This window comes from Emys orbicularis, chromosome 5 (assembly GCF_028017835.1).
Source record: "Emys orbicularis isolate rEmyOrb1 chromosome 5, rEmyOrb1.hap1, whole genome shotgun sequence".
In the NCBI taxonomy this organism is placed as follows: domain Eukaryota; kingdom Metazoa; phylum Chordata; order Testudines; family Emydidae; genus Emys; species Emys orbicularis.
In genome coordinates, this window is record NC_088687.1 from 120,549,105 (window position 1) to 120,561,451 (window position 12,347).

Consider the following 12,347-nt stretch of genomic DNA (forward strand, 5'->3'; position numbering starts at 1 on the left):
GCTCCACTGCTAGCATAGAACAAAAAGAGGTTCTTTATGCCCTCTGGTTTTCTGTCAGACTTGCCTGGCAGAGGGCAAGCTTTGGTTCTAAACCTCACACTACCCCTATAAAGGTAGGTAACTCTAATCTGAGATGGGTAAACCGAGGGCCAGAGAGGTTAAGGGACTTTGCCTACACAGTTGCAGAAGCTAGTATTAGAACTCAGGATTTCTGAATACTTTTCAATCACTAAACTCACTAACCCGCAGTAATAATATCTTACCTGTACATTGCTATAGCAACTGGGCACAAGGTGTTTTACAGGCCACCTATATATTATAGATGGATCATATCCGCTGTCACTGAAATGCTGAACAGATTAGGATTCCATGGAACTCAATATCCAAAACTGAAGCTATAGGAAGACTATGAGTCTTAGAATGAGACTCTAAATAGTTAGAACTTAACCAGTACACAGGGGCCAGGAAACTTGCTCTTGAAAAAAGTGCTCTGGAGCTTTTAATGAGCACAAGTAAACACCATAATCAGGCTGGAAAATACTAGCTTTATATCATTCTTTTTGTGGTGATCGTGCCCATAAACAAATAGTCCAGAAAGCGGAAAGGCAATTTGGTCAGACTTACCATTTATAGTCATTTTTATTTAAAGATAAACTTTTGTGTTTCCTCAACATATGGAACAAAAAGCAGTTTATATATAAATCCATGTACCTTCTGATAAAGGCCTTTTAGCTTTCATTAAAAATACAAAATGGGCTAGTGTGTGTATGTGTATAACAAAAGGCTTTTAAAAACAGAAAGCTTTGCCATTCTGGATCATCTATTTTAGTAGCAGAACCACTCCAAAACATAGAATGGTATCACTAACAGAAATTATTGGCCTATGTCAATAGTAAGAAAAGATGTTCAGATTGACTCTGGGTCTTGTTTGCATTTACTGGGCCAAATTTTGCTTTCAAATGCAATGCCCAATAATGTCCGTGGGAATTGTGCACATAAGCATAGGGACACAATTTGGTAATTAGTAATCAGTAATTAGTAATAAATCAAAATTCCCATTTGAAATGTTATTTGGCTTAAAATAAAACTGCTCAGCCCCATAATCTGACAGTCTGAAGAGTCAGTAAGTATAAGAACTAATTATATATATTGTTCCTTGTTACTGGAAGTACCCCAGTTGTTGGAACAAGCCATTGTTTTTTACAATGGCAGCATGGAAGTCAAATATGGGAGACTAGAACAAGGTTCCATGCCATTTTCATTCTGATATAATCCATAAACAAACTGTAATGTTTAATGTTTTAAAACTTTATTAAACACTGGAGTTCTTTCAATGATCCATGAACCAATATAAAAGCAGAATGGGAACTTAATTCAGTCTTGGATGCTGAATGTTCATACGGCAATGGCACAATGATTGTTAATTATTTTTTCTATTACAGCAGCACCTAGAGGGGCAAGATCCAGGCCCCACTGTGTGCTGTACAAACATACAATAAGAGACAGTCACTGCCCTAAAGAGCTTGCAACCTAAATAGACAGGAGAAAGGGTGATAAGGGAAACAGGCACAGGGAGGGGAAGTGACTTGCTCAAAGGTACACAGCAGGTCAGTGGCAGAGCTAGGAACAAGTCCCAGTCTAGTGCCCTAGCCATGGTACCACACGGACTCGCAGGTGATATCACCATCATTTAAGCAAGGTGGCCACTACCAGCAATAGGAGTCAGAAATTGTAATAAGGGTGGGATTTTCAGAAGCACTCAGCATTGGCCTAACTCTACTCCCAAAGGAAGCAGCTAGGCCAATACTGAGCGCTTCTGAAAAATCTCACTGTAAAATAAATTTTCATATTCATTACACAATTTATGCCGGGCAAGATGTGACTATTGCTTTTGAGACTGACAGATTGCTGAGCTGAGCAAATACATACAGTTCCTTGGTGCGTAAATACTCAGAAGCTTGAAGTGAACATGAATTACAGATACCACAGATTGCAAATGAAAACATGTATATGTCAAGTTAGAGAGACACGACATATTTGTTCTAATTTACTTTTTAAAACAATCTAGTGTTTTCCATTTCCCCCCTAAAAATATGTTATTTTTTTACATTTTCCAAATCAGAGTTACAAATACAGTAATTCTTGGCGTAATACAGATAAAAGGGCCCACACCTTGCATTACATGATTATTGGTATCATGCCCCATTCACAAAGGCAGTGCACCAAACAATGAGCCAGAAAAGCCAAATTCTAATCTTGGCACTGACAGCCAAAGGCAAGAAAGTCACTTCACCCATCAGCCTCTGTCTCCCTTTCTGTAAGATGAGGATAATATTGTTTATGTATCTCAGGGGTCGGCAACGTTCGGCACGCGGCTCGCCAGGGTAAGCACCCTAGCGGGCCATGCCAGTTTATTTACCTGCTGACGTGGCAGGTTCGGCTGATCGTGGCCCCCACTGGCCGCGGCTCGCCGTCCCAGGCCAATGGGGGCGGCGGGAAGCGGCGCGGGCCGAGGGATGTGCTGGCTGCGGCTTCCCGCCGCCCCCATTGGCCTGGGATGGTGAACCACGGCCAGTGGGGGCCACGATCGGCCGAACCTGCCACGTCAGCAGGTAAATAAACTGGCCCGGACCGCTAGGGTGCTTACCCTGGCGAGCCGCTTGCCGAACGTTGCTGACCCCTGATGTATCTACTAGGAAAATGTATGGCAATGTTTAATCAGTATTTGTACATCAGTTGGAAGATGAAAAGCGCTACATGCATGATAAATCAACAAAACTAAACATTCATTCAGAAAATCTTCATACAACATACAGCAAAAGGAGAGCTTAGTATCATATCAAATTTGTAGTGAAAGACTTAATTGCACTTTGGAATTCATCCATCCTTGAGAGGGAAGAGAGGTTAAGACAAAAAAGCGGAAGCAGGAAGAGGACTTCATTAGTTGAAATTACACACCATAGGCCAAATTAATCCCTGGTGCAATTCTACTGAAATTTGACTCCAAGACTCCAAAGAACCTGCTGTTGCCAAACAAAATAATATACATAGAAAGCACACAGACAGGTTTCATACCATTTGCTTATTATACCCGTTCGTGTGGTATTTTGTAGGTACAGCCATGCTTCAGTCTCAGTTTAATTACTTTTTTCTCTACACATCAAAGGCATTAGCTATTAAACAGAGTTTTATAAAACTATTCCTGACAGCACCATGCAGTCATCCCCACTACAAAGAAAACAGCAACAACTTAACACGTCATCGTGTTTACAGACTTCTCTCTGAAATGGAGTTCTAGCTGAGCAAGTGACTTTTTAAAAATGATCATTTCTTACCTTTTCATTCTCCAGATCCATCATCTTCTGTGTCAGTGCAGCTTCTGTTCCCTCTATTTGTTTTAGCCACTATATGAACACGGCAGGAACAAGAGGAATAGAAAAAGATGAGAATACAGCATCATTTGGAAGAGCATCATTGAAAGTGATGTAAGTTAATTTGTTGATGAGAGTGCCAATTGCATGCTTCACCCATCCCCACCCCCATTAACTGTTCAGCTTTTTCAAACTACAGAAATGAGGAGGAGGGAACTGGGAAGACTAATTATGAGTGGAGGCTGATCCTTCCCCCTCTAAAGGCCTAGGTTCAAATGTGACTGGGGTCAAGAAAGCAAAATTAGTTGATGGTTTCATCCTTGCTGCTCCCCAGGCCCATTTGTCCACATCACAAACCCACCATATGGTGTCAGGGCCCAACCTTGCAATCCTTTCTTATGGTAACTTAAACCAGTGGGAGTATTTGCATGAGGAAGGATTGCAGAATCCATCCTTTATTTGGCACAATTCACAGCATTTGTTGGGAGCAAGCTCATTACTAGAACAAGAGGGGCTTTGAAGGTGAACAGGGGCATGTGCAAGAATTTAAATTTGACCGCTTTTGGAGGGGCACGTTCTGTGCCCCTACCACAGCCCTGGGGCCAGAAGAGCTTGCTCTCCTCACTGCAGGCCCGCGGCCGGAGGAGTTCTGTGTCCCCTGTTTGCCCCCGCCCCCCTTAGGCACTGCCCTGGAAATGAAGATTAAGATGGGTAGGGAGAACTGTGTGAAGAAATTCATGCAGTGGCTACCATCCGATCAATCTCTTATTATTATGCTTTAAAAAATGTGACCAAATGAAAAGAAGAATGGTCGTTGCATTCCAACTGTAAGATGATACATAGAGGAAACTACAGTTTTGTGCCTTGAATATTAATGATGGCTAAGCGTATGCTAACATTTAGCTTTATGGGTTGTCAGGACGGATGGGAATTCTCATTCTTGTTCATGGTTTTCTTTTATTTCATTTCTTCATTGGATTACAGGACTCCCTTACAACACAGTCTGGCCAGTTCCCACTGAAGTCAGTAGGAGCTTCACCATTGACTTTAGCAGGAGCAAGGTTGGGCACTTAGAATATTAAGTAGAAGAACTTTGGGGAGAGCGATGAATCTTTGTTAACTTTTGTTTAAATAGCTGATATGTGATGTGTTTTAGGGGTCTACTGATATTTAAGGACAGATGTTGGGCCAATAAAACATATTACCTCACCCACCTCTGTCCTATATATACATACAGACACACTAAAATGTCATATGTTTTTAAATAGCTGATAGTCATTTCTTTCCTCACTATCTGGTAAGACCTAACTACAGAATTCTGCATTTTTCTGATAGCACCTGAGATCAGTAACACCTAAGCATTCACCATGCTGCACCTTTGACCTTAATTAACAGCATCAGAACAATAGGCAGCATCTTGCCTATTTAAGAATTAAACCCCATGTTCAGCAGCACTTTTTCAGTTCACTTTAAAGCCCCTTAACAGGGAGGCCCAGAACTCTTAATTCTTCATTTGCGGTGTTTGCCTAATTAACGTGGTAAAGAAGGAGTCAATGGACTGAATGGTTGGATTTGGTAATTAGAGCAACTCAAATGATCTACACTTGTGACAGGATCGGAAGGAAACTGTTTCTACAGTAAAGAGGAGGGGGGAAATCTGATTTCTGATTTAAATGGCTCTGTGATTGAAATCCAAGATATCTGTGATTGTAATATGCTTCCCACAGATACATTTTAACATGCAGAAACTTCAGTGAGTTACTGCTGCCTCCATGTATTAGGAGGATTTTCTAGTGCAGGGATGGGCAAACTACGGCCCAGGGGCCGCATCTTGCCCTCCAGACGTTTTAATCTGGCCCTCAAGCTTCCGCGGGGAAGTGAGATCTGGGGCTTGCCCCACTCTGTGCAGCTCCCGGAAGCAGCAGCATGTCCCCCCTCTGACTCCTATGTGTAGGGGCAGCCGGGGGTTCCGCACGCTGCCCCCAACCAAGCACTAACCCCACAGATCCCATTGGCTGGGAACTGCGGCCAATGGGAGCTGCAGGGGCAGTGCCTGCAGACAGGGCAGCACGCAGAGCCGCCTGGCCATGCCTCCGTGTAGGAGCCAGAGTGGGGACATGCCGCTGATTCTGGGAGCTGCTTGAGGTAAGCGCCGCATGGAGCCTGCACCCCTGACCCCCTCCCACACCCTAACCCCCTGCTCCAGCCCTGATCGCTCTCCTGCCCTCTGAACCCCTCGGTTCCAGCCCAGAGCACCCTCCCGCACCCTGAACTCCTCATTTCTGGCCCCACCCCAAAGCCCGCACCCCCAGCTGGAGCCCTCACCCTCTCCCGCACACCAACCCCCAATTTTGTGAGCATTCATGGCCCACCATACAATTTCCATACCCAGATGTGGCCCTCGAGCCAAAAAGTTTGCCCACCCCTGGTCTAGTGGATAGGATATGGAGCGACCTGGGTTCAATTTAATCTGCCTCGTGCCTCAGTTCCCCATCAGTAAAATGGGGATAATACTTCCCTGCCTCACAGGTGTGCTATGTGGATTAATTCATTACTGAGTTTTAGTCATTGATTGATTGTGAGGCACTCAAACTACAGTGGTGTAAAAGTACATAGATAGACTCTCATGTTAAAATCAGACAACCTGTATGTTAGTTAGAAGGACAGAACCAAACACTCCTCCTTTTTGAACAAGCTGATTAAACAGTAAGACTACCATAGAAGTCCTCCTCTGGTCAGCTGAGGACTGACAGAAGTACTGTCAATAGGAATAGTTCCTATGAGGTAACCAAAACTAGATTTTTTGCAGGGGAGGTGTAAAAGATACCTGCTATTTTCAGAACTTTGAAACCCCTTTTGTAATTTCTTTTTCTATTGTTATAAAGGATTTCCCATATTGTCAAACTCCCAGTTTATTCTTAGAGGCAGGATTGCTGTGATTGGACACTAATGGAAATAACCTGCAAGAGGTCACTAAGCTTCTATATGAGAGGGCTAGCTTGCATGACCCTTACTCTCTCAAATAGTCCCATTAATTTCAGTGACACTATGGTTAATATGAACCAGCTTGAGTGAGGACTGCACAGTCCAGCCCTTAATGCTTGTGTAATTTTGCTTTTCTTTTTGTCTACTGATCTAGCCATTTACCATTGATTTTTCTCATTAGAGTTTAAGATCTATGATTGTCTGTTGTAACACAGCGACAGCTACAACATTTGTAATGATTTATTCAGTTTTAATAAATATAATAATAATATATGGAGATATACCTATCTCCTAGAATTGGAAGGGACCCTGAAAGGTCATCGAGTCCAGCCCCCTGCCTTCACTAGCAGGACCAAATACTGATTTTGCCCCAAATCCCCAAGTGGCCCCCTCAAGGAACTCACAACCCTGGGTTTAACAGGCCAATGCTCAAACCACTGAGCTATTTGTTTACACGAATAACTTGGTTGAATCATTAATCAATTAATCTGAATGGTGGAGTTTTCATGCTAGACTTCCATTCTGAAGTTCAGAAATGGACCTGTGCAGGTCTAGATATAAAACTATCAATGGCAGACTTATTGGGATGGGGCAATATAGCAGCCTCTTCAGTAGAAAGGAAATGACTTCCTTCCTAGCCAATTTAAATTGAATTATTATTGGGTCATTACTACGTTCGCTCTACTAATGATCTAAGTGGAGAGCAAGTTCTACAGTCACATGGAAGCGGGTGACTTGTCTAATTTATCTGTCCTGTGGAAAATATTTTTGGTCATATCCTATGCCAACGTTGAACCAGTAAATATCATATTTACTAAAAGAAAGTTATTCCCTCTTGGATCTCTTCCTTCTTCTTTCACCTGTAAGTATCAGGAGATCATAATAATCTGTTCTGTTTGATCACAGATCTGTTACTGAACGACATGGACAATTATGACATGGGAAGGAAAAGGCAGCAGGATAAATCAAGTGTGTGTGTGTGTGTGTGGGTGGGTGTGGGTGTGTGTGTGGGTGGGTGTGTGAGAGAGAGAGAGAGAGAGAGAGAGAGAGAGAGAGATCATACCAGTGATTCTCAGCTTGAGAACTAAAACTATTATTTGAATGATAAACGGTTTGTTATATTACATTTCAGTTGTCAGATGGCTTACAACTGGTTTTTAAGACTATGGGGAATTGGAGTTGCTATTTTCCAAGACCAATTGACTGTTTATATTTTTATTTTTATGCTAGTGAAGACTGCCAGGCATACTAGTCGGGAGATAAATATTCTTTAGTAAGGACTTTAGAAACCTCTCCACTTAATACACAGCGGCACAAACCAGCTGCACTGTACTAGCTCAGTGAAGTCCCAGGAGAGGACCAAGCCCTAACAACAGAAATACTGAATCATGTTTTCATAATTCTATCTTCCCCATGTGGCACAAGAAGGGAGATAAGAGATGAATGCAATTTTCAAAAGTGCTTGAACTGTGTGATCCAAGAAGTAAAACATCATGCAAGTTAAGGTTATAATGAATTTCTCACTAACACACTGTTAGGTAAAGGAAAGAGTGGGAAGTTAAAGGGCAGTATGTATTTTTAGACCACTTGAGAGACATACATTTGTGGCTGCGTAATGGAAAGATATTGAGGCTAATTTTTCAAAAACTAGCAGCCTGTGTTCTTACAAAATAATGCACAGGTGGCACACGAAAGGAGCCTGTGAGGTGCTGAGAACTTTCTTTTTCTACTGACTTCCATCGTAGAGGCTGGTATCGAGCTCATTCCAGGAGGTTTTCAGAACCTTGGAGAAGTGGGCCCAGAGCAGGTCTTCATCGTAACCCTGCAAAGCACTGAGAACCTCCAGTGATGTGCTGAGCACTCTCAATTCCTCAGAAGGTCACTGGGAATTGAGGTTTTTTCCCAGATTAGGCTTCCTTTATCCAAAAGTATTTTACAGCTTTGTTTTAATGGCAATGTCTCCGGAGGAAGTTTTCATTTTTAAAATTATATTTTAAATGTTTGAATGTATGTTCGGGCCCTCCACAAGTACAATCCCCATAAAGCCGTGGGTTATGATGCCTCCATGCTCACATCCATGTTAATTTAACAGAAAGGCCATGCATCACTGACAAATCATCCTTCCAGTTCTACAATGGTATGCTCAGTGTTTATGCAAACAAAAATCTTTACTGAAATCTACCTTTTCACAGAGGGAAAGTACAGTCCCAGCTTGGATTATTGCAACCTGTTCTTCATTTCTCAAATTCTAAAATACAAAAAAGGTGCAACTGTATTTCACATTGGACTGTAAATCCATTCTTCAAAACTAGTGAGATCGATTTTGATTTTATTGTATGTATCACAGAGTATTGGCTCTCTTTATTTTTAAAAAAACAAGCACAGAAAATATCCAGTGATTACAAATAATAAAGCTAAAGTAAATGAATACAGTCCCTACACTTGTTAGTTCACTGCATCATTCTCACCATGCCTTGCAAAAAGAGCATGATCTAGGGTGGACTCAATCCAATGATTTTTTTTTAAAATGGGAAAAATATCAATTCATTGGACTGCCATTCTAATGCAAAACAATCTTGCACTGAAGCCAAGGGAGCATTGAAGAATTAGACCTGTTATTGAACAGAGCAACACAGAGTGCTTTGAAAGTGTTTTTAGATCTCACTGCATAGAATAGAATCTAGAACCAACCCTCAAACTTTGTGGATCAGACTCAAGTTATGGTCAAATCTTTCCTGTCTAAGGTATTTCTAGGGCACCCTTTGTTGTAGAATCTAAACTTCTGGGTTACTATTTCAGGGAATCAATATAGAAAAATGAGTTAACTTATTTCCTACTGTTAATTTTGTTCTAACCTTTATTATACCAGGTCTTGTGCATTCCCTGTGCCACAACTTTTAGTGCCACTCACCAGTGACCCACATCTGTCCTGAAACACACAGATGTGACTCCCATTGAAGTCGATTCCCATTGAAGGGATTGCATCTATGCTGGCAAAAATGGATCCTAACATTTGGTATTGTATAGCAAATATAGCCATAAAAAGTCCCTTAATGCACATTTGCTGGAATGCCATTCCATGGGAATAATTGAAATAAAGAAATTGTTACCCCATTATCTCCAAGGATATCAAGCTTCTTCATAAGTTCAGAAATATTCACATCCTGGAAAATATTTTTAACATTCATTGTTCATAAAGGAGAAAACACATCATTAGCTACTAATTTTTTACATGGCCTTTATGCACCTTTGCATGCAAGAAGACTCCAAAAGCTGAATGTTAGTTTTGCATCACAATGACACAAATGCTATTGTTATGTTTACAGTGTATCAAATAGTACTCTCAGTTATATCCAGCAACCTGGGTATAAACGAGGACAGAATATGTCTTAGCACATTTAGATTTATCAACTCACTGAAATGTTGAAATTGGGTAACAGGCTTAGAAAAAGACCTGGTTTGCGGAGAAAAAAAGTGCAGCAGATTGGGCTATTGACGTTTGTGGGACTAGTGTGTGGCTAACGAGAGCATGAATTGGCCCATAAAGTAACTAATAACTAATGATCTTTAAATTTAATTTGTTTTAACACAATGACAGGGTCACATATCGGACTTCTAGTGGCAGGAGTAATGTAAGTGACTGTCCCACTAGCCTTACCCATGATTACAGAAGCCACCAAAGAAGTGTGACTTTGATCCCTATTGAGGCCCATTGATTACCTTTGAAACCCCACATGCAGCTAGTTTTCTCTGTACAAAAAACCAAAACCTACTTCCTCTCTTCCTTCCTACACTCCCACGACACACAAAAGAAGAAACAAAAGAAACCTTTCTTATTAGATACCCAGTCTTGTTCATTGAAATCAATAGGAAAACTTCCACTGATACAACAGGAGCAGTAATGAACCCTGAATGCCCAAATCTTTACGGAGTTGAGAACCCTCAACTCCCATTGATGTCAGGGGGAGCTGATAGTGCTCTACATCTCATGGGAAATGTCAAGCACTTTGCAGGACTGTGTTTTATACAACTATTTTCACTACTTATACTATATAAAAATGCTGCTTTGTATCTGTATATTGTGCAATCACATTGAGAGGACAACATTGAACCCCAAATTTTGTGCCACATTAGCTACTCTTGCCTCAAACTTACAAAATGCATAGGTGTTGATTATTTATTTTATTATATGCTCATCTTGGACCTGATCTGAAGTGAACATAAAGTCAAATCAAACATGCAAAGTCTACTAGGACCGTTGCACCAGTCAGAGTGACCATGGTTGATGACATCTCACCAGGCATCGTGTAGTGAAGTTCCCAGATCTGGATCGATCCTGCAAATGCATGGATCTCAGGGGTAGTGCCACAGGCAACACCAGGAAGGAAGGCCAGATTGTGGTGAGATGGTGACATTTTGCACATAGTTAAGCTACTTTTTGCTTAGGACTGGACACTCACAGCACATATAGGAATACCTCTAGCTGCTCTAGTCTGCCTGTAAAAAGGACCAGGTTTCTGACCCATATAGCAGTATAGGTAGTACACAGGTTTGATAGATCCTGAACTTTGTCTCAGCGCAAAGATTTTTTGTGTGTCCATAAGCAAGAAATGGACTTCATTCAGGAGGCGGTGAGATCAATGGGAAAAGGTCCCATTGAGTTGAATGGACTTTGGATCATGTTCCTTATGCTCCAAGGCTCTGATTCAGCAAAAAAACGTAAACACATTACTTCAATAGGACTTACGCAGGTGCTTAAGTGCTTTGCTGAATTCAGTCCTCCTGAATACATTATAGGGATCGTAACCAATGATGGAAAAGGTGCCACTTTTCTGACTGCAACTGTACATTCAGTATTGAATAAATGTGGAGCCATATGACAAATCAACTAATCATATCATACAATTATGTTCTTCCCTGCCGTATATTTTTTACAGTTTAGCTTAAGCTACTTCTACATATCTCAAGTGACTGGCCTTCATTTCCTTTGGAGGAAGAATACTTGACAGTCTAGGAGACCTCTTTCCCCTGCTATTCATCCTAAACCCGCCTTTTCTCAGAACTTGATCATATCTTTGTCTTTGCAGAAGAAAAATATTTCTTGCATCTGAATCATTGCTGTACTTTCTAAGGTAACCGTGATTTAAAGTGTTCATATGAGTACAGGGGTGTCTCTGATAATGCTCCTGGTTAGCCAACCATCGCAAGAGCTAATGAAGCCACATCTACCTTTATTCCTTCCTGTTGACAGAACAGTTGAAGTGCACTTCCATTGTTTTCAGGGAAGGTGGTTATATGGAGGTTAAATGCCGGTGACCTTCGTTCTCTCTCCTGAGGAAAGATTTCGTTTAAAAAACAATATATGTGATTATACAATAATGTCAGTTTTTCTCTGACTACCCCAAGTTATTCAAGACAAACCTAAATTTACTGATATTAAGAAATCCATAGATCCCTATTTGCAGTCAAAGCACAAAGTTTTCATGCTCTTCAGTGTCCTTTAAGGTTTTGTTGCAATTTGAGCACTAAAGTCCTGATTTGACAATAGGATCCATGCAAGCAGAGCCTCTGCAACATTGCTCTACATGGATACATGGGTCCACTTTTATGGATCCAATTGGAGGGATGGGTGACTTAGACATTCCTCTAAAGTATTTCATGTTAGGTGGAATCTTTTATTTAATCTATTGCTTTCATGAGCAAATAATGACTATTGTGAAGAGGCTACAGAACAAAATATCAAACAGTGTCAAATCGTATTATGACCTTGAGGAGATTGTGTCTATTCTGAAATGACATGCATTTTTGTTCTGAAAATTTTCAGTAATAAAGCTAAGTGTTAACCACAGTAAACCAGCAATGAAGTTAGCTAAACCTTACAGTTCAGCATTTTAATTCCTCAAGCCCAGCAATTCACTACTCGCCCCAGTTTTGTATAATACATTGTACTTTCCGTTTACCATTTTCTGTGCCAAGAAGAAATCCTTTCAC

The 12,347-nt window shown here is 41.1% G+C and overlaps 1 protein-coding gene across 1 annotated transcript in view; it reads right to left on the reverse strand.

Moving 5' to 3' along the window:
* Positions 1-12,347, reverse strand: part of JAKMIP1 (janus kinase and microtubule interacting protein 1) — a 260,911-nt gene that overhangs the window by 38,434 nt on the left and 210,130 nt on the right. The window contains exons 17-20 of the mRNA XM_065404580.1: positions 11,586-11,687; positions 9,467-9,520; positions 8,539-8,604; positions 3,336-3,404 (exon numbers count right to left, since the gene is read on the reverse strand). Coding sequence (XP_065260652.1) covers positions 3,336-3,404; positions 8,539-8,604; positions 9,467-9,520; positions 11,586-11,687 — 291 coding nt within the window. The remainder of the gene's footprint in view (positions 1-3,335; positions 3,405-8,538; positions 8,605-9,466; positions 9,521-11,585; positions 11,688-12,347) is intronic.